The 22,733-nt window shown below is 45.9% G+C and overlaps 1 protein-coding gene across 1 annotated transcript in view; it reads right to left on the bottom strand.

The window, feature by feature from the left end:
- Positions 1–3,236: 3,236 nt before the first annotated feature.
- The window catches only part of LOC137385169 (NACHT, LRR and PYD domains-containing protein 3-like), a 103,889-nt gene continuing 84,392 nt past the window's right edge, over positions 3,237–22,733 (bottom strand). Inside the window, exons 15-18 of the mRNA XM_068060138.1 lie at positions 13,223–13,303; positions 12,784–12,954; positions 4,394–4,561; positions 3,237–4,226 (exon numbers count right to left, since the gene is read on the bottom strand). Of these exons, the coding sequence (XP_067916239.1) occupies positions 4,139–4,226; positions 4,394–4,561; positions 12,784–12,954; positions 13,223–13,303 (508 nt within the window). The 3' untranslated portion in view covers positions 3,237–4,138. The remainder of the gene's footprint in view (positions 4,227–4,393; positions 4,562–12,783; positions 12,955–13,222; positions 13,304–22,733) is intronic.

Genomic DNA, 22,733 nt, shown 5'->3' with positions numbered 1-22,733 from the left:
AATACACAGAATTGAAGGTGTTTACAATTCACCACATGAAGGGAACAATATACAAAACCTGAGACAGTCAGACAATAGCAGTAGGAAAGTGAATCTCTTTTTAATGGTTTTAATTTGAAGGCCTGAGCTGATGATTGAAAAAAGCAGGAGTTCAAATCCCACACTAACTGCTGGGAACTTGAATTCTGATTTTTTCTTTGAAAAAACATAAATCTGGAATTAAAAACCTCTAGGATGGAATGATTCCCTCCTGTCTGCTGGTACAAAGCCTGTGTGTGTCTCAGTTTTACTGTATTTATTAATGATTGAAGATGATGGGGAAGAATGCCACATTCCCAGGTTTGCCATTGACACAGAAATAGGCAGCATTGTCAGCAGTGTAGCTAGAAGCATAAATTTACTAAGAGATATTAATGTCTCACGTGAATGAGCAAAACTGTGGTGGATGAATTTCAATGTCAGCAAAAAAGAACAGAACAGAAACTTTATAGATATGAAAAACTAGAAACACTGGAGGTGCAAAGAGACTTGGCGGGGGGTGGGGTGGGAGTTCCATGTCCATTTGAGTGCAGTGTAGATTTACCAGAATGATAACTGGACTCCAAGGGTTAATTACGAGGTGATATTACACAAGCTAGGTATGTATTCCCTCGAATTTAGGTGGGTCAGGGCTGATTTGATCAATGTTGTTGAGATATTAAAGGGAATTGATGGGGTAGTTTGGGTAAAACTATTTCGGTAGGTTGGGGAGTCTGGGACAAGTGAGCATAGTCTAAAAATGAGAGGCAGACATTTCAGGAGTGAAGTTAGGAAACACTTCTCCACACAAAAGGTGGTATTCGTTTGGAAATGTCTTCTGCAAATACTCATTGATGCAAAATCAATTGTTCATTTTTAAATCAAAGATTGACTTTATTGAATTCCTTCTGGAAATTTAAAAATACTTCTGTTGCTCTTTGTCCCTCAGTCACTCTGTCTGTGTGTGTGTGTTTCTGTCTGTCTGTGTGTGTTTCTGTGTCTGTATTTGTGTGTGTGTCTCCAACAGTTGCTCTCTGCTCTCTCAGAACCTCAGTAAAACTATACATACATCTGTTTACCATTTTAAGTCATAGATTGTGCATAGATCTTTGAATGTGGCAGGGCATATTGAGAGAGTAGTTAGTAAAGTATGTGGGATCTTGGGATACAAAAGCAGGGAAGTTTTGGTGAAACTTTATAAAGCTCTGGCGAGGCCCCAACTGGAGAAAACTGTGTCCAGTTCTGGTCACCACACTTCAGGAAGGATGTGAGGGTCCTTGAGAGGGTGCAGAGGAGATTTACCAGACTGGTTCCAGGGATGGAGAATTTAGTTACAAGGTTAAGGTGGAAAAGCTGGGTTAGTTTTCTTTAGAACAAAGGAGATTGAGGGGAGATTGAGGGGAGATTTAATAGAAGTGTATAAGATTATAACAGGCTTCGATAAGTTAAACAAGGAAAAGCTGTTCCCATCAACAAATGTTACAAGGACTTGGGGACACAGATTGAAAGTTTTGTGCAAAAGATGCCGGGGGGAATATGAGGAAACACTGTTTTACACAGGGTGGTAATGACCTGGAACTCACTGCCCACAAGGGTAGTGGAAGTGGAGACGATCAATGACTTCAAGAGGAAGTTGGATGGTCACCTGAGAGAAATAGACTTGCAGGGCTACGGGGATCGAGCCAGGGAGTGGGACTGACAGCATAGCTCTGTGGAGAGCTGGCATGGACTCGATGGGCTGAATGTCCTCCTTCTGTGTTGGAAATGACTAAATCACTGTAAGACTCAGTGGTAATGAATGGAGTGGACGGAGAACCACAGTCTGATATTTTAAGCAGCGACTTACGGACACAAGGTGTATTGTATTAACTTACAATGCTTACTGTTATAACCTTGTAATGTATCACCATAACTGCTAGACTAACCTTTTTACATGTGTGAAATTCAGTGGTTCACTCCATATCATATTTTAGTTGAATTATTTGAAGTAACACAAAACCCTGAAATGTAAATACTGAACTCAGTAAGTGTAAGGTGCGGTGCCCAAGAGATCAGAAAGATTACTCACCCTTGGCTGAATGTTTTCAGAGAAATTTAAATAAAGCAGCCAGTTTAACAAGTAATAAAAGCAGAAAATACAGGTAACATTCCCCGGTTTAGGTAATATCTGGGATTTCACACTTTGCCTTAGTTTGTCTAATAAACCGTTTTCAGGGCTGACTAATGGACTCGGTACGAATAGACCAGCTTTAACAATAATAAGAGGCCAATCAACCTGCCGTCTCTTCATTCAATTTACTCACATTTGTTTCCTAACCCTTTCTGCCTTTTTACTCACACATATTCTCCCTCTCGCTAATAGAGAATAAATGTGTCTGAAATCAACAATTCTAAAAGGCCCGAAACCTTCCGTTGTGTAAATCCTCCTGGGGCATAAATGAACAGTATATTAATCTCATCTCTGTGATTATAACAACTCAAACATGACCACTAGGAGGCCATTCAATCCCTCTGTGTCTTAAACCCATTGACCAGCCTTTACACATTGTCTAACTCATCAGTCAGGTCCATCAATATGTTTTCACTTTTCAAATACACCCTCAGCATCCACAGTCGTTTCGGTGAGGATCCAGATTTCCACTTTTCTTATTGGGAGAAGTGCTTCCTGACATCACCCTGATCAGCCTAGATCTGATTGTAACTTTATAACCCTGGTCAATAGTAAACTTCAACAGAGATGCAGTAGAGTGTGAAAACAGGTGACCTGCTGTGTGAGAAGTAAAAGATAAACACCTTAGCAGAATCTCAGAGGCTCAGATATAGGTAGTGCCGAGGCAAATTAGCTGGATGTTAAGGCCACATCATTTCTACTTGCTTTTACCAGGCGTTCACATTCGAGCTGATAGGAGTCCGAGTGTGGGAAGTCAGAGATTTTGAGATTCTGACCTGGTTTGGGTGGACAGATCGTTTCCTAATTGGACAATTCAAACAATAGTGAGGTCACGATTGAATGAACTCAGTCTCCAGAGGCTTTTCTATGACCAGAAAATATAAGAAGGGATTCCATGGTCAAAACTCTCTGAAACTATTCTCAAATTTGAAGTTGGTAAGAAGTCCTGAGATGTACTTGTTAAGATAATGTATCATTTAATTCAACATCACACAATAACAATTCTCATCAGTACTGTTACATCATCCAGGAGGCAGTGATACAGAGGTGAAGTTTAATAAAACATTTCCAAGTGGAAGTCATTATACAAATCCAGGTGAGTACAGGTAACAAGTCCGTTCATCGACCCCTCAGTTTCCTCAGGATGTTTCACAGGGTCATTGCACCTTTTCACAATCTCATGGTTTACAGTCTCAGGTGATTCCGTTTGAAAATTCAGTCCACAGTAAGTACACAATGTTTAATTTCCATGGTAACACCAGTACCTGCTCCCATGCTGGTGCCAGAAACACGTTAAGTTCAGGATCCTTAAACACTATAAATGCTCACGATCACCCAGACAGAACAGTGGGATTCCCGACTGGCACTTTCCCCATTTCTCCTCTCGCAGTGCTGACCCATCCTGGGTGCATCAGTGTCAGGAACCTCCCCAATAGGATACTCCCTCTGGGTGACCCCAGACACTGGGTATTGGTATCTATTGGACGGTGGGATCTATCCAAGCTGAACAGAGCCTGTCTCCATCCTGAACACACACAGGTTCACTTCCCAGCAGGGTCACTGGGTCCTGATACTGAGTGTGAACCCTGGATAATGTAATTGCCAAACCCAGGGATATTGAGTGTAATTACCAGTGTCCCACTGCAGCCCAGACTGAGCCCCACCCTGGACCCTTCCTGTCTGTACATTTCCCCAGTGCCCCATTGGGGAACATTCAGTCCCGGATATCCTGCAGAAGCAGCGCTGTGGGGCCGGGCGGCTGAGTCACGTGACCCTGTTGCTGGGCCTCTGATGTCACAATGGGAGATGACACTCGCTCAGCTCGAACTAGAAACAGTGAAACAGCCAATAGGAATTAAACCTGGAGCGCGGCCAATTAAAGGGGAAGGACAGAAAATTGGCCAAAAATGTTCAGAGAGAGAGACCAGTGATGGTTACAAATTGAAATGTTCACACAACCACATTCAGTCCGGGTCTTGTATCCTGCAGCGACTGCAGCTGATTCTTTCCATTTGAACTGAACCGATTCCCCCACAACCTGAAACAGATTAAAATTAAACAGGAAATAAACAGACTGAACAATAATGTAAATAACAGGGAGACTGGGATTAATATTTCAATAATAATTAGAGATATTACTGATAAGAGTGACTGAATCCCATTTATATTTTATTTATTACATTAAACATTAACACAAACACTCACTGGATCCACTCCAGATTCCTGCAGTTCAGTATGAGGCGGCGGAGAGTGGGGACAGATCGGTCTGTGAAGGAGTTTGATCTCAGGTTCAGAGACTTCAGTGACTGTTTTGTACTGAGAGCAGAGGCGAGATCCTCGACACAAGAATCTGTGAGACCGACACCCCATAGACTGGGGATCAGAGAGAGAAATAACAGGAATCAGTGTAAATCTCCAGTGTTCATTAATAACACTATTACTGATATTAATAAATAATAATTATATAATAATTAATAATATGAATTAGTAAAGATATTGAAAGATTCTTCACCATTTCCACAAAGTAGATGGGATTTGAACAAACTAAACAGGAAAGACTGGACTAAGAGCTGCAGCCAGGGAGAGCAGGTGAGAGAGAAATTCAGGCTGGAATACACAAGAATGCACAAGAGCAGCTTTAATGTTCAGCTATTTCAGTGAACCCTTCATTCATCTACTGGGAGCTCGATGGGGAGGAGCAGGTGGCCCGAGTGCCCATGAGGTGGTCGTCGAGGCTCAGGACCTCAATCCGGCCTCGGTCGCCCTTCCACCGTCACAGCTGGGAGCCGGGAAAGAAGTTCCACCGTGAGCTGGATGGTGACCAGGAGGACAGAGTCAGCCTGGAGGACGGTGACATCGAGGAGGCCGTGCAGGCTGTGGGCTGGCCCGCTCGCCAGGGTCGCAAACCCCGCCGGAAGCCTCCCCTCGCACCCCCCCCTCCCCCCTCACACCCCCCCTCCCCCCTCGCAACCCCCTCCCCCTCGCATCCCCATCGCAACCCCCCTCGCAACCCCCTCCCCCTCGCATCCCCATCGCAACCCCCCTCCCCCCTCGCAACCCCCTCCCCCTCGCATCCCCCTCCCCCTCGCATCCCCATCGCAACCCCCCCCTCCCCCCTCGCAACCCCCCCTCCCCCCTCGCAACCCCCTCCCCCTCGCATCCCCCCTCGTAACCCCCCTCCCCACTCGCAACCCCCTCCCCCTCGCATCCCCATCGCAACCCCCCTCCCCACTCGCAACCCCCTCCCCCTCGCATCCCCATCGCAACCCCCCTCCCCCTCGCAACCCCCCTCCCCCCTCGTATCCCCCTCGCAACCCACTCCCCCTCGCAACCCCCCTCCCCACTCGCACCCCCCTTCCCGCTCCCCCTCCCTCTTCCCCCCTCGCACCCCTTCCCCCCACACACCCACTCCCCCTCGCATCCCCCTCCCATCCCCCTCCCCTTCCCCCCACATCCCCCTCCCATCCCCCTCCCCTTCCCCCCACATCCCCCTCGCCTTCCCCCCACATCCCCCTCGCACCCCCTTCCGACTCCCCTCCCCCTTGCAACCATTTCCCCCACTCCTCCCTCCTCGCTCACCCTTCCCCCCTCGCACCCATTCCCTCCCCCCACCCCCTTACCCCCTCACACCCATTCCCTCCCCCCACCCCCTTACCCCCTCGCACCCCTTCCCCCACCCCCTCGCCCCCCTCGCACCCCTTCCCCCACCCCCTCGCCCCCCACCCCCTCGCCCCCCTTCCCCCACCCCCTCGCCCCCCTTCCCTCCCCTTCCCCCCTCGCACCCATTCCCTCCCCCCACCCCCTTACCCCCTCGCACCCATTCCCTCCCCCCACCCCCTTACCCCCTCGCACCCATTCCCTCCCCCCACCCCCTTACCCCCCCCCACCCATTCCCTCCCCCCACCCCCTTACCCCCCCCACCCATTCCCTCCCCCCACCCCCTTACCCCCTCACCCCCTCACCCCCTTACCCCCTCGCACCCATTCCCTCCCCCCACCCCCTTACCCCCTCGCACCCATTCCCTCCCCCACCCCCTTACCCCCTCGCACCCCTTCCCTCCCCTTCCCCCACCCCCTCGCACCCCTTCCCCCACCCCCTCGCACCCCTTCCCTCCCCTTCCCCCACCCCCTCGCACCCCTTCCCTCCCCTTCCCCCACCCCCTCACACCCCTTCCCTCCCCTTCCCCCACCCCCTCGCACCCCCTCACACCCCTTCCCTCCCCTTCCCCCACCCCCTCACACCCCTTCCCCCAACCCCTCACACCCACTCCTCCCCTTGCACCCCTCGCGCCCCCCTCCCCACTCGCACCCTCCTTCCCCCTCCCCACTCGCACCCTCCTTCCCCCCTCCCCACTCGCACCCCCTTCCCCCCTCCCCACTCGCACCCCCTTCCCCCCTCCCCACTCGCACCCCCTTCCCCCCTCCCCACTCGCACCCCCTTCTGCCCGCCTCAAACCGTGCAGTCCCCGGTCACTAAGGTTCTGTCCTGCCACAGTCCACTTGCTTCAATGGGTGCTTGGAGCTCAGGGTCATTGCCCGACAAGTGGACTGTAACACCGCACCAAACAGCACGACAAAAAAAGGAAAGAAGGTACCAGCCCTTCGTTTTGCAAACTGGAACATCAGAACTATGTGTCCTGGCCTGTCGGAAAACCTTACACAAACCAATGACTCTCGGAAGACCGCCATCATTAACAATGAGCTCAGTAGACTCAATGTGGACATTGCAGCACTTCAGGAGACACGCCTGCCTGTGAGCAGATGTCTAAGAGAGCAAGACTACACCTTCTACTGGCAGGGTAGGGATCCTGAAGAACCAAGACAGCATGGAGCGTGCTTCGCCATCAGAAACTCTTTGCTCAGCATGATAGAGCCACCTTCAAATAGCTCGGAACGCATACTGTCCATTGGACTGCTCACTGTCTCTGGTCCAGTACACCTACTCAGCATCTAAGCTCTAACACTCTGCTCCCCACCTGAAGTTAAAGACCAGTTCTACAAGGAATTCCATAATATCATTAGTAGCATTTCTAATACCGACCATTTGTTCCTGCTGGGGGACTTTAACGCCAGGGATGGGGCCGACCATGATTCATGGCCCTCCTGCCTCGGGCGCTATGGCATTGGAAGGATGAATTAGAATGGACAGAGACTGCTGGAGTTGTGTATCTATCATAACCTCTGCATCACAAACTCGTTCTTTCAGACTAAACCGGCATTTCTTTCAAGCCAGCAAGGTCGATCTGGAACCTTTTCTGACACTTTTAGTAGAATGTGCATCAGCCAACAATGAACAATTATCTACATAACATTCAATGAGTATGTGATCTTCAGTAAACCCCTTGTATAGAATCTCACTTACAATATTTGACAAATAGAATCCCATATCCACTGTCTCCACAAGGGCCAGTGTGTCAATCAGCTGAAGTACTTTTAACAACCCTTTTTATTTTCTGAGCTTCCCGAGCTGAAGGACGGTATCTCCCATTTTCACCCATCAGTAATATTATGAAACCAGCTGCACTAGAATACCCATCAGGAAGATTAGCATGTGAACCATCGCTAAAAATGACTAGTTTCATGTTCTTTGGGTCACCTAGGGATGGGAACTTAAACACACATTTCTCCAGATTTCTCATCGGGACACAACCCATGTCCACATCTCCACTTCATTCTTCCACTGGTTATTTTTTATACTTATTTGTTTTGTGGGATGTGGGCGTCACTGGCAAGACCAGTATTTGTTGTCCATCCCTAATTGCCCTTGGGAAGGTGGTGGTGAGCTGCCTTCTTGAACCTCTGCAGTCTATCTGGTGTAGGTACATCCACAATGCTGTTAGAGAGGGAATTCCAGGATGTTGATCCAGCAACAGTGAAGGAACGGTGATATATTCCCAAGTCAGGATGGTGTGTGGCCTGGAGGAAAACTTCCCACGCATCTGCTGCCTTTTCCTTCGAGGTGGAAGAGGTCGTGGGTTTGGAAGGTGCTGTTGAAGGAGGCATGGTGAGTTGCTGTAGTGCATCTTGTATCTGGTACACTCTGCTGCTATTGTCCGTCCCTGGTAGAGGGAGTGAATGTTTAAGGTGGTGAATGGGGTGTCGATCAAGTGGGCTGCATTTATCCTGGATGGTGTTGAACTTCCTGAGTGTTGTTGGAGCTGCCCTCATTCAGGCAAGTAGACAGTATTCTATCACACTCTTGATTTGTGCCTTGTAGATGGTGGACAGGTTTGGGGAGTCAGGGGGTGGACTACTCACTGTAGAATTTCCAGCCTCAGACCTGCTCTTGTAGACACAGTATTTATAATGCTGCTCCAGTTCAGTTTCTGGTCAATGGTAACTCCCAGGATGTTGATAGTGGGGGATCCAGCAATATTAATGCCGTTGAATGTCAAGGGGAGATGGTTAGATTCTCTCTTGTTGAAGATGAGCATTGCCTGGCACTTGTTTGGCATGAATGTTACTTAGCACTTATCAGCCCAAGCCTGGATATTGTCCAGGTCTGGCCTCATGGGGACATGGACTACTTCAGTATCTGAGCAGTTGAGAATGGTAGATGGAATATAATGTAGGGAAGTGTAAAGTTATTCACTTTGGTTGTAAAAATAGAAAAGCAGAGTGTTTTTTAAATGGTGTGAAACTTGTAAGTGTTGATGTTCGAAGGGAATATATTTATACTTTCATATTTCAACCTGTGTGTTAATAACCTTTGTATCTTTATGAAATGAGTCTTGTTTTATAATAAATTAAAGAAACTTGGTTGGTAGATTTTTATTCAGAAACTGAAATAGATGAAGTATATAATTGGCTGTATCAGTAACTGGGTAAAACATTTAAATATATGTTGTGACCTGTGGAGAAGTGGAACTAGAGAAAGACAGTGCACTCCTCCATCCTCGCTCATAACACCAACCAGTGGAGAGTTTTCCCCCTGATTCCCACTAACTTCAATTTGCCTCGGGCTCCTTGATGTCCCACTCGGTCAAATGCTGCCTCGATATCAAGAGCAATCACTTTCACCTCACCTGGTCATATGGTTCAGATTCCGAGAACATCGGAGGGTAATCAAAGCCCAACAATTTACACTTGCTTTCGGCTATTTCTGATCATTGCTGCTTGGATTGTAGTTTTTTGTCTGTTATTTTTTTCGGAATATCTCCTGACAATGCAGAGCATGTGCAGATCGATCACTGACGTCATCACTGTGTCTGAACATTTGTCAGCTTGCCAGTATGGGTCTGTGCACGTGTGTGTCAACGTCACCATGTAATGACGTCAGACGTAATAATGCCCGAGTGTTGCTTCACCCCTCAATGGCCGTGTTCACAATCTCTCTCCCTCCAACAGTACCCCGCTCCCTCCCACCATCACGCCTCAGTCGCTGCTTCTCTTCCTCGCTCTCTCCCACTGTTCTCTCCCGTGCCCGCCTGCTCGCCACTCCCGACTCTTCACTGCTCCATCCTGCCTAGTCGCTAAATCCCCACCCACACCCTCCAACTGCCCCGGCCACGTCTCCTGCTCCATCCCGCCACTCGCTTCCTGCTGGACTCACTTCTGTCACCCACACATACAGCCCCAGCACCCCCGCTGCTTCTCTGGGTGGTGAGGTGGGGATCGAGCAGCGGGAGGGAACAGCGAGCAGACGGGTATGGGAGAGAATGGTGAAATGGAGTGGTGAGCAGTCGGGAGCGGCAGGAAGATGTGTGTGGGAGGGAGAGGGAAAGAGAAGCGGCAATCGCGGGAGGGAGTGGTGTATTTGACGGGGGGTGGAAGTGGTGATCACTGCTATTGAGGGGTGAGGCAGTTCGGGTTCAATTGTTTTTGTTTTGTGTTGAATTGAGCAGCCTGACATCATCAGACTACACCGAGCTGTACACATGTGCAAACAAGCTCCTACTCTCTGCACGTGTGTGGCATTCCGCATTGCCAGGACTGGTTAGTGCATGGGCAGAAGATGTCATCACATAACGCGGGGAAACGGGGAGAAAACGAGAGAGAGCGAGTGGGGAGAGAAGCAGGGGGGGGGAAGGGGGAGAGAGTGAGGGGGAAGCGGGGAGAGAGCGAGGGGGGAAGTGGGGAGAGCGCGAAGGGGGGGAAGCGGGAAGAGAGCGAGGGGGCAAGCGGGCAGAGATCGAGGGGGGAAGCGGGCAGAGAGCGAGGGGGGGGATACGGGGGGAGAGCGAGCGGGGGGAGAGCGAGGGGAGGAAGCGGGGGGAGAGCGAAGGGAGGAAGCGGGGGGAGAGCGAAGGGGGGAAGCGGGGGGAGTAAGTGGGGGGAGTAAGTGGGGGGTTAGCGGTGGGGGGAGGGGGGGCGGGAGTAGCCTGAAGAACTTGGTGGCGGTGGGTGCGAGTGTGCACTCCTTCTCCCCAGCCCCCGGCCACTGACTGCAGGCCACTCACTCCCTGCTTCCTCCCGCTCACTCCCCACCACTCGCTCCCCACCCCGCTCTTCGCTCCCCTCTCCCCACCCCTCTTCATTCTTCATCCCCACTCCCCCCACCCCCCATCCTCACTCTGGTCGTCCTCTGCCCCAGCCCTCCCTCTCTCCGCTCCCACCTCACATCCCCCCCGACACACCCCGCTCCCTGTCCAGCCATTGTGTGCTGCCATGTGTTTCAGTTGCCTTTCTGTGATTATTTGAACAGCTCCATCTTTAGTCCTGGCAGCTACCCGAACACCGCAGACAGTGACATTTCAGTGCAGCAGGCTGCATTTGCACATGTGCCAGTGCAGTGCCACCTGGTGGTTACATTGTCAGCAAACGCAGCCTTTTTTTCATAACCTTCGCCCTTCACCTTGAGGGGACCATTCTCTGTTACCATATTCTACTCTGGAAATCCAGTTGGTGAAGAATATTACTGGAGCTAATCTTTACTCAGTCTTACATTAATTTAGAGTTTAGCATTACAAACATACACCTCCTCACTCAACCACACCACAGTATTGATAAATGTCTATTTATATGTGCTCAAGTGAAACCCCAGTTAATGCCCACTATCTGCACACAATTAATATACAATTATCACTTACTTCAGTTTCTGTATTTTACAGTCCGGGTTCCTCAGAGCGTCAAACGGTAGTTTCACTCCTGAATCTCCCAGTTTATTAAAATTCAGGTCCAGATCAGTCAGAATTAGAATTAGAACATTACAGCGCAGTACAGGCCCTTCGGCCCTCGATGTTGCGCCGACCTGTGAAACCATCTGACCTGCACTATTCCATTTTCATCCATATGTCTATCCAATGACCACTTAAATGCCCTTAAAGTTGGCGAATCTACTACTGCTGCAGGCAGGGCGTTCCACGCCCTTACTACTCTCTGAGTAAAGAAACTACCTCTCACATCTGTCCTATATCTATCACCCCTCAACTTGAAGCTATGTCCCCTCGTGTTTGCCATCACCATCCGAGGAAAAAGACGCTCACTATCCACCCTATCTAACCGTCTGATTATCTTATATGTCTCTATTAAGTCACCTCTCCTCCTCCTTCTCTCCAACGAAAACAACCTCAAGTCCCTCAGCCTTTCCTCGTAAGACCTTCCCTCCATCCCAGGCAACATCCTAGTAAATCTCCTCTGCACCCTTTCCATAGCTTCCACATCCTTCCCAAAATGCGGTGACCAGAACTGCACGCAATACTCCAGGTGCGGTCTCACCAGAGTTTTGTACAGCTGCAGCATGACCTCGTGGCTCCGAAACTCGATCCCCCTACTAATAAAAGCTAACACACCCTCTGCCTTCTTAACAGCCCTATTAACCTGGGTAGCAACCTTCAGGGATTTATGCACCTGGACACCAAGATCTCTCTGTTCATCCACACTACCAAGAATCTTCCCATTAGCCCAGTACTCTGCATTCCTGTTACTCCTTCCAAAGTGAATCACCTCACACTTTTCCGCATTAAACTCCATTTGCCATCTCTCAGCCCAGCTCTGCAGCCTATCTATGTCCCTCTGTACCCTACAACATCCTTCGGCACTATCCACAACTCCACTGACCTTAATGTCATCTGCAAATTTACTAGCCCACCCTTCTACACCCTCTTCCAGGTCATTTATAAAAATGACAAACAGCAGTGGCCCCAAAACAGATCCTTGCGGTACACCACTAGTAACTAAACTCCAGGATGAACATTTGCCATCAACCACCACCCTCTGTCTTCTTTCAGCTAGCCAATTTCTGATCCAAAGCTCTGAATCACCTTCAACCCCATACTTCCGTATTTTCTGCAATAGCCTACCGTGGGGAACCTTATCAAGCGCCTTACTGAAATCCATATACATATATAGATCGGTTTGTACTGAGAGTAGATGCGAGATCTTCGATACAAGAAGATGTGAGATTGTTTTCTACCAGCCTGGCATCACAGATGGAGAAATAACAGGAATTAGAGTAAATCCCCAGTGTTTATTAATAACATTGTTACTGATGGTGTTATTACTAGAGTAATATGCAGTGCTTAGTAATAACACCATTGCTGATACTAATAATAATGCACCGTGTTTATTAATAACACCATTACTGATATTAATAGTAATGTACAGTGTCAGATACCCAGTTATTATAAACACAATCTCACACAGTCTGGTACTTACCCCAGTTTCTGTATTTTACAGTCCGGGTTCCTCAGAGCCTCAGACAGTAGTTTCACTCCTGAATCTCCCAGTTTATTACAACTCAGGTCCAGATCCGTCAGTGATCGGTTTGTACTGAGAGCGGAGGCGAGATCTTCGATACAAGAATCTGTGAGATTGTTTCCTCCCAGCCTGGGATCAAAGATAGAGAAATAACAGGAATCAGAGCGGGGGGGGAGGGGGAGGAAGTGCAGAGAGTGCGGGGGGGTGGTTTATTAATAACATTATTACTGATGGTGTTATTAGTAGAGTAATATGCAGTGCTTAGCAACAACACTATTACTGATACTAATAATAATGCACAGTGTTTATTAATAACACCATTACTGATATTAATAGTAATGTACAGTGTCAGATACCCAGTTATTATAAACACAATCTCCCACAGTCTGGTACTTACCCCAGTTTCTGTATTTTACAGTCCGGGTTCCTCAAAGCCACAGACAGTAGTTTCACTCCTGAATCTCCCAGATTATTGGAATCCAGGCTAAACACAAACAGACAGAGAGAGAGTGAGAAACAAACTGAATCAAACCCTGGACCTCATACAATTCACTTTCTGTTGAATGTTACAGGAAACACTGAAAAAGACTTGAGGAAATTAACAACCAGATTTTCCCATCACTGACAATGAATCTCACACTGTCGAACTCCTCATATATTCAGGAGCTGTCAATAAACATCAAAGAGGGAAGTAACAGGACAGAAGGTAGGTGATTGGTTGTTGAGTATTACAGTGTGTTTTTGTCTCTCTAAGTGACAGCATTTGAATAAAGTATTGCTTGGGGAAATAAATCTATTATTTTATTAAATTAATTCGATAAATGAACTAATTAATACATTTATTATGAATTGTTTTAAAAGACCTAATTACATTTATTCAGATTATCAATAAACAAATTAATTATAAAAGACTAGAGATGACAGGGCAGGCTACGTGTCAGGACTGTAGGATGTGGGAGTTTGAGGATAGCGAGACTGTCCCACATTCCCACACCAGCAGGAAATGTCTCCGTCTTCAGTCATTCCAGCTCAGAGTCAATGGGCTGGAATGTGAGTTTGAGACATTCCCAAACATAAGGGAGGGGGTGGAATGTCTTCACAGTTTTATCCAGAACACAGTCACAGTTCAGAGAAAATCACAGGTTCAAGAAGAAGATGTAACCATTAGGGAGCAGCATGGTGAGGACTGAGGAGAGGTTGAGAAGGAGGTTCCTCAAACACAGGTCCTGTCCAAAAGGTACAATGTACTTGTTACCTGTGAGGACAAGAAGAAAGACTGTGGGGAGGACAGTCACAATGTAGACCAAGGTACTGTGGCTCAGAAGACTGTCCAAGGGGGAAAGAGCAGAATAGAATGTGGTAGTGATAAGGGTTTCTATAATTAGAGGGATGGATAGTGTCCTCTGCAGACATGAATGAGAATCCTGTCGGGTGCGTTGTCTACAAGGTGCCAGGGTAAGGGATATCTTATGGTGGCAGGAGAGCAATTTGGAAGGGGAGGGAATAATCCAGTTGTCGTGGTCGATGTTGGAACAAACGACATATGTAGGAACCGGGAGGAGATCCTGCTGAGGAAATATCAGGTGTTAGGAGCTAAATTAAAAAGCAGGACCTCAAGGGCAATAATCACTGGATTATTTCCCAAGCCACATGTGAATTGGCAAAGAAACAGTCAAATCAGGAGAATTAAAGTGTGGCTAAAGAGCTGGTGTGGGAAAGAGGGGTTCCTTTAAATGAAACACTGGCACCGGTACTGGCACAGGAAGGAGTTATACTGAGTTTACAGACTCCACCTGAACCGGGATGGGACCTGTGTCCAAGTGGAAAGAGTAAATAGGGAGATGGTAAAGGCTTTAAACTAATAAGACGGGGCAGGGTGGGGGAGGGTGGGGAGATGGGGAGGGATGAACAGAAAATGAAATGAACCTGAAAATAAACAATACAGGAAAGTGGAGCATTCTCATAGAGTCGTACAGCATAGAAACAGACCCTTCGGCCCACTGTGTCCATGCCGACCATAAAGCCTATCTATACTAATCCCACCTGCCTGCATTAATTCCATATCCCTCTATGTCTTTCTCATTCAAGTACCTTTCCAGATGCCTCTTAAATTTTGCTACTGTCCCTGCCTCCACCACCTCCTCTGGCAGCTCATTCCAGACACCCACTATTCTTTGTGTGAAACATTTACCCCTTTGATCCCCTTTAAACCTCCTCTCTCTCACCTTAAATCTATGCCCTCTAGTTTTAGTCACCCCTACCATGGGAAACAAACTCTGGCTATCTACCCTATCTGTGCCTCTCATAATTTTATATACTTCTATCATGTCCCTTCTCAGCCTCCTTCGCTCCAGGGAAAACAGACCCAGCCTATCCAATCTCTCTTTATAACTCAGGCCCTCCAAACCAGGTCACATCCTTGTGAATCTTTTCTGCATCCTCTCTAGCTTAATCACATCTTTCCTGCAGTACGGCTACCAGAACTGCACACAGTACTCCAAGTGTGGCCGAACCAACGTTATGTACAACTGCAACATGACGTCCCAACTCTTGTACTCAATGCCTCAGCTGATGAAGGCAAGCATGCCAGACACCTTCTTCACCACCCTGTCTACCTGTGTTGCCACTTTCAGGGAACAATGTACTTGCACCCCGAGGTCTCTCTGCTCAAGAACACTCCCCAGGGCCCTGCCATTCACTGTAAATGTCCTGACCTGGTTTAACTTCCCAAAATGCATCACTTCACACTTGTATGCATTAAATTCCATTTGCCAATCCCTTGCCCACTTTCCCAGTTGATCTATATCCTTTTGTAACCTGAGACAACATTCTTGACTGTCCACTATACCACCAATTTTGGTGTCATCTGCAAACGTACTAATCATGCCCCTTGCATTCACATCCAAGTCATTAATATATATGACAAACTACAGAGGGCCCAGCATCAATCTCTGTGGCACACCACTGGTCACCGGCCTCCAATCTGAAAAACAACCCTCCGCTACCACCCTCTGCCCCCTATCACCAAGCCAATTTTTGTATCCAATTGGTTAGCTCACCCTGGATCCCATGTGTTCGAACCTTCCGCACCAGCCTACAATGTGGGACCTTGTCAAAGGCCTTGCTAAAGTCATGTGGACAACGTCCATCGCCCTGCCCTCGTCAATCCTCTTGGTCAAATCCTCAAAAAATTCAATCAAATTCGTGAGACATGATTTCCCACGCACAAAGCCATGCTGACTATCCTTAATCAGATCATGCCTTTCCAGATGCATATAAATCCTGTCTCTCAGAATCCCTTCCAATAACTTTCCCACCACTGATGTAAGGCTCACCGGCCTGTAGTTCCCTGGCTTATCCCTGCTGCCCTTCTTAAATAAAGACACAACATTAGCTATCCTCCAGTCTTCCGGTACCTCACTGTGGGAGCAGTTTTGCTGAGCTTTTGCTTCTATAACTGTTATTTGAGTAAGTAGATTAATATAATCCTAGCGAATATATGTATATATATATATATATATACTCTCATATATAAGTTGAAAGTATAGTTACATATTGGTACAAAATGGAGTATTTACCCGAGGCATTGTGGGACAGGTTAGTTAGCTCGCAGTTTGAGCCTGGTACAGCAGAGCACAGACACCGAGAGGGGCCCCTCTTATCAGTGTAACTGCAGACTGCACCGCACCCTCAGGAATGCAGGCCCAATTAAAGTGATAGTTGGAAGACTCCAGGATAATTGATGGGGCCTGAGATCATCAATTGGTGATCAGGGGCTTGCATGAGCTGATCACGTTGCCACATGATGACTAATCAGTAATCTAATTGGTAATATGTGTAATGTATGTAATCAATAACCATTCTGATTGGATTGTGTCCAGCCTGGATGGGCTGAGTAACTGTATATCTGTTGTGGATTTTCCTTTGTCCGGTGGAGTAGCACTGGACCGCCTTTAGGGAAGGTGTGCACCCCATGATATCATGCAATAAAGTGTTTATTCTCAAAGTCTGAGTCCGGAGAATTTGTTCAACAATTTGGCATAATCTGGATTTCTCCAACAGTTTGGCGCAGTCGGCAGGATCCCTTTTGTATGGGATCCTAAACGAACCTAACAGGGATTCGGAACCTAAAGTAGAAAATCCAGAAAATTAGAAAATTTGGCGTAGCACCAAATTCCGGGAATTTGGTGATCCTAATTTGAGTTTGCACAGGCTGTTCCTCCACCGGGTGGAGTAAAGAGGCTGTGGGACAAAAGGAGTTAGGACAACCGTCTGGGACGGTAAACGACTGGGGCTGTAACTAAATTTAATACCAAATTGACCCGACAGGCACGTGATTGTTGCTCCTGAGTACATGAGCCGGGATCTGGCCCTAGAGAGAGAGGCTGTGAGACGGAGGGGGAACGGAAGAGCGTTGGCCTGAGAGACAGGGGTGAGCCGGTTAGCTGACCTTGAGAATTTAACATTAACTGCGCCTGTTTGTCTCCTTGTGTGTGGTTTGTCCTTTGTTTGTGTTACTGTGTCTATTCGTTTTCTTGTGTCTTGTTTGTTTTCTTTTGTTTTAATGCTACTTGATTCATAGAAAAGAACTCGCAAGTGAAGAAGGTTTTTGAGAAAGTAGAAGGAAATCTGGACTCAACGGCTTCCAAGAGGGAAGGGTCGCCCCCGGGGACAAGTAATTCGTGTCCTCTGGAGAAAGGCGACCCACGTCCGTTTGACCCCTCGAAGGAGACGCAGAAGCGCCACGGTAAATATGTGTTTTAAAGATAGGTATGTTTGAGAGTAAAAACAAGTTACTGTATCTTTGATTCGACTGTGAGAATGTTGGAAGCTTCCGCGAATGAATTGAATGTCTGGGATGTACAGCTTGTGTTCTGTCGAACTGACTGTCGTTAACTCTTTGTTGTCTGGCTTTGGTGTTGAAAGCATGAGTCTATTAAGTTGTTTGGAATTGAGTGAGTGTGAAAAGTGATTGTTGAGTGTGTTCATTTCAATTTAAGATTGTGCACCCAGGAATGGGATATAAAATGGAATTATATTTTAAGTTAAAGTTTTATTTTTAATTGGTTTTGCAACTGTGAAAAGACAATGAACAATTTTCTAAGAGATAAGCTTCAACCTTGACGGTCTGAAGATGTTTGGCAGAAATCCAATTTGAAGTTTACAACTCCTGCTTTAATTGGAGTTCCAGTTTAAAATCTGTTCTAGTTTTTTTTGAGTTTAAATTAAAGACATGTTTTACTGACTGTTTTTAAGTAGCAAATGTCAGGAATTGAATATTGTTTTAAGGGAGAGAAGGATAAAAAAAAAAGGAGACAATGGGAAAGATTAAAGTTTGTGTAAGGACCTAGTGTTAAATCTTTTGTTGTAAGAATGTTAAATAACTTTTTCTTTAGTTTTTGGTTTTATTACAGTCATTTGAAAGGCGCCTGAAGAACAAGAAAAATGAAGTAATTTACCTATCTTTTAAAATAAGCACATGCTATTCTGTTCTGTGTGTAGTTAATAAGTATTATAAATTAATAAGTCTGAATTGAATTAATACTGTTCAGGTTAATTGACCTGTTTAAGTTGAAGAACTGGAAATTTCATTTGTTGCCACAATGAACTTACAAGTTTATTATGTCATGTTTTGGAGGAGTCTTCAGTTCCGGACAGAGGACTCACTCATATAACATTGGCAGTTTTGATTTTTAAATATTATTGCAGTGAATTGGAATTTGGAATCATCTTTGTTTAAAAAAAATAATAATCCTTGGATTAGGAAATGTCATCTAAGGTAAAAAAAAACATAAACAATATACACTAATGTCTGGAATCAAATGGAAATGTTTGATTTCTGTTTTAAGGAATTATGAATATTAATTGTAAAGGTTCTCCAGGGCTCAAAATGAGAGAGAATTATAATTAATGGGAATTGGCAATCAGATCTGGCTGATGCAAGCGCTAATAAAGTATTTCTGGGGATAAACAAATAGTGAAATAAACAGCTAATTTCCAAGAAGCCTCGAATTTTCCAGTGAAAGTCAGGAAAGTGTAGATAAGACTAGCAATTGATAGTTTTCTCTTGGAGATATGAGTTTTTAAGAGAGCTACATTTGAAAGTCTGGCCATAACCTGAGACATCAGGACCCTGCAGGGGGAGGTAAGCAAAGATCTCAGATAGGCACCACCAGTGCCCCCCCACCCCCCCTTTTCCTCACCGCTGATATTTGATCTTTTGATAAGATCTCCTGAGAGTTCAGAATATGTGGCATGACAGTGGAATACCAGTGTAAGTGTGCAGATGTGATTTGTTATTTGGAAAGCAACGGAAGCATTTGTGGCATTTTCAACTTCAAAGGAGAGCAACCCTAAGGATACCAAAAGGATTTTTAAAAAAAGATTAAAATGGAGTGTGGTTTTTTTCGATCAGAGAAGAAAAAGGTTTTGTAAAGTGACGCAGCTGAGACGATTTTGCTCCACCCCTTGAAAAAAAAACCCCGCTGCAGCTGTTGTTTTTCCATTTAACCCACCACACAATTTTGCATTGCTGAGAGTAAAATTTATATATATTGGACATTATTAAACATTAAATTTCCAAATTGACAGATAGAATTGGACAAATTAACCCATTGGGCTCAGGGGCAGAGCCACAGTGGATTCTTTGTGGGTTGTTATTAAGCAGGTGATGAAAGGCCATGTGAGAATTAATGCCACAGCGAGAGATCCAGCAGCTTTGAGAATTTAGGACCTTAATTGCAGACATCAAATATCACAGCATCTTTATCAATGAGACAATTTTCAGCATCTGCAGTATTTTGCTTTTATTTTAGTGGACAATTTAATCTACCAGGTGTGTCAGATTTTGACAGCAAAAGCCCTCAAGGGACCTTGTGTCAAAAAATAAAATAAAAAAATTGGGGGGTGTATAAGAAAAGGAGCCAGCAATCAAACCAGCATTCAAAATTTATTAAACGGACAACAAGCTCCAATCACCACGATTACCCCCACATTTTAATTACTAACAAGTAAGGTTACGACCCAACAGCCACAAGTGACTGATCTCCCTTGCCCGGCCTTGACTACAGGACCAGAAAATGGACTTGCGATAATAAAAACGAATAAAATTGTATATGATAATATAAAGCTTTAGTTGGTACCGGTAATATTGAATATCTCAGATATCCAGCTACCTGGCTGGTGCCCTGAGAAGACCAGAGAGTTGTACAAGGTTTTTTTGTTTAGAGATACAGCACTGAAACAGGCCCTTCGGCCCACCGAGTCTGTGCCGACCATCAACCACCCATTTATACTAGCCCTACACTAATCCCATATTCCTACCACATCCCCACCTGTCCCTATATATTTCCCTACCACCTACCTATACTCGGGGCAATTTATAATGGCCAATTAACCTATCAACCTGCAAGTCTTTGGCATGTGGGAGGAAACCGGAGCACCCGGAGGAAACCCACGCAGACACAGGGAGAACTTGCAAACTCCGCACAGGCAGTACCCAGAATCGAACCCGGGTCGCTGGAGCTGTGAGGCTGCGGTGCTAACCACTGCGCCACTGTGCCGCCCTACTGCACCACTGTGCCGCCCTACAGTAAGGTATTACTGTAACAATTGCTGAGACAGGAATTTGGTAATGAGGGAATAATGGTCGTATTGATAGGTATTTGGATTATTATTAGATGGGTTACTAACTGGGCAAGGATTGTGGGGAACGAAACCCAAGCACGACGGGACCATATAGATAATTTTGAAAGAGTAGAGATGATAAGAATATAAATTAACTCCTGGATTCTCCAGGACATGTACAACATGTTGGATGGGAAGTGTGTACGGTGTTCCACAGATGACCGTGCTAACTGCGTGACCAGACAGAAAGGGGAATGGGTAACTGAGAGCTGTGTCTTTGGAATTGTTTGTGCCCCTCCCATTGGGCAATAGATGATAAGGAAAGTTGAAAGGAACATGGATGTATGTGGGTACATCGAGCCCAGGGGAAGCGTTGTATGATAATGTTAAATATGAGATTGTGCCTGTCCTGGTCAATATCTCAGGGATGCAAATGCTGGGATATTGTATGGAACAGGCAAGAAATATGTATAGTGTATTAAGTAAGATTGTAATGCATCAGGCTGCCAATGCCATGGGTGCCACTAGATTTAGAGGCCAGGATCAGCTTTATAGAACAAAGTAGAAAATATAGGGGTGATAAGGGGAAAAGATTACATAAAATACAACGATATTTTACCCTATGTTATGGAAATTGGAAAAGAGGTAACTGGAACAACATTGTCCATTGTCTGAGTGTAGTCTGGAAAACCAGGTGGTCATATGTCCTCATCCTATAGATAAAATGGCAGAATCAAAATGTGGATTTAATGCCACTGTAAATTACACCATGGAGACAAGGAAAGCATTGTCAGGGCTAACCCATGTGGCCTACATGGGAAAGGGGAGATATCGCTTAACCACCACAGCGAGGGAGTACCAGTATGGACATAAACGGACCTGCCCGGTGAGCAACAGTACATTTTGGTTCAACCCACAAATACCAAACCGAGTAGGGAAGATGGAGTTGGTGGAGATACATAAACAAAAGACAGAAACGATAACTGTGACAGAAAGTATTAAGGAGGATTTGACTATTCAGCCATTGCCCACATGCTTGGGTAAAGAGAGACAGCAGCTAGAAGTCATTGCTGTAGTGTACTACAATCTGGAACAACAGTCGAAGATGCTACAAGATGAGATTGACAAGATAAATGATTCTACCTGGCAGGAGGACTTATGGAACTGCGGGTCCATAAGATGGATGTGCAGATTCACCCCTGGTTTAGAATTATCTCCCATGTCCTGATAGTGGTTTTGGGTATCATGGTGTTATATGTGACCTACTTAATTTGGCAACTTTAGAAATTAATTAGGTGATGTAAGAGGATGTATCAACACAGGTTGAACAGCTACCCAAAAAGGCAATCAGTATTCGAACTTACTCGATAAATGGATAGGCAATTAGTTATGCCACACAAGGGTAAATGTATAACCTATTCATATATTGTTAAAATGAATTAGTGAATGATCAGTATACTCTAAGAATGAAATTGCGACTGTATTATGTTCGCACAATTGATTGATTATGTAATGGTGATGTTTAAATTGTGCTTTTTTCAATATTACACTGCTTATGCTTTTGCTTTGCAAATGAAATTGTAATTGTACAAGTGTACCACCTTTTCTGTTGTAGACAAGTAGTTGAAGCCCCTGCAAAACTTATGCCTTTACAGAGTTTCCTCAGGCCCCTCTTGTGGCACAAGCAGGCAACGTATTGAGTGTGACCCCTCTGGGTGTTGAAGGCTGTTTTTAGACAAATGGAGACCATTAAAAGCAATTAGGTGGGATCAAGGGAATGATTTTTAAAAATGTTTTGAAGAATCAAAGAGGGGGGACTGTGAGAACAGAATTTTAGTTTAGTTTTAGTTCAGAGATACAGCACTGAAACAGGTCCTTCGGCCCACCGAGTCTGTGCCGACCATCAACCACCCATTTATACTAATCCTACACTAATTCCATGTTCCTACCACATCCCCACCTGTCCCTATATTTCCCTACCACCTACCTATACTAGGGGCAATTTATAATGGCCAATTAACCTATCACCCTGCAAGTCTTTGGCATGTGGGAGGAAACCGGAGCACCCAGAGGAAACCCACGCAGACACAGGGAGAACTTGCAAACTCCACACAGGCAGTACCCAGAATTGAACCTGGGTCGCCGGAGCTGTGAGGCTGTGGTGCTAACCACTGCACCACTGTGCAGTTTAGGGACTGAGAACAGAATTTAGATTTTAGAATTTTTAAGAACAGTATTATATGGGAACATTTAATATAAAACAATTAATCAATCATGTATTG

The sequence above is a fragment of the Heterodontus francisci genome, chromosome 28 (genome assembly GCF_036365525.1).
Source record: "Heterodontus francisci isolate sHetFra1 chromosome 28, sHetFra1.hap1, whole genome shotgun sequence".
In the NCBI taxonomy this organism is placed as follows: domain Eukaryota; kingdom Metazoa; phylum Chordata; class Chondrichthyes; order Heterodontiformes; family Heterodontidae; genus Heterodontus; species Heterodontus francisci.
This window is presented reverse-complemented; position numbering and strand designations above follow the sequence as displayed.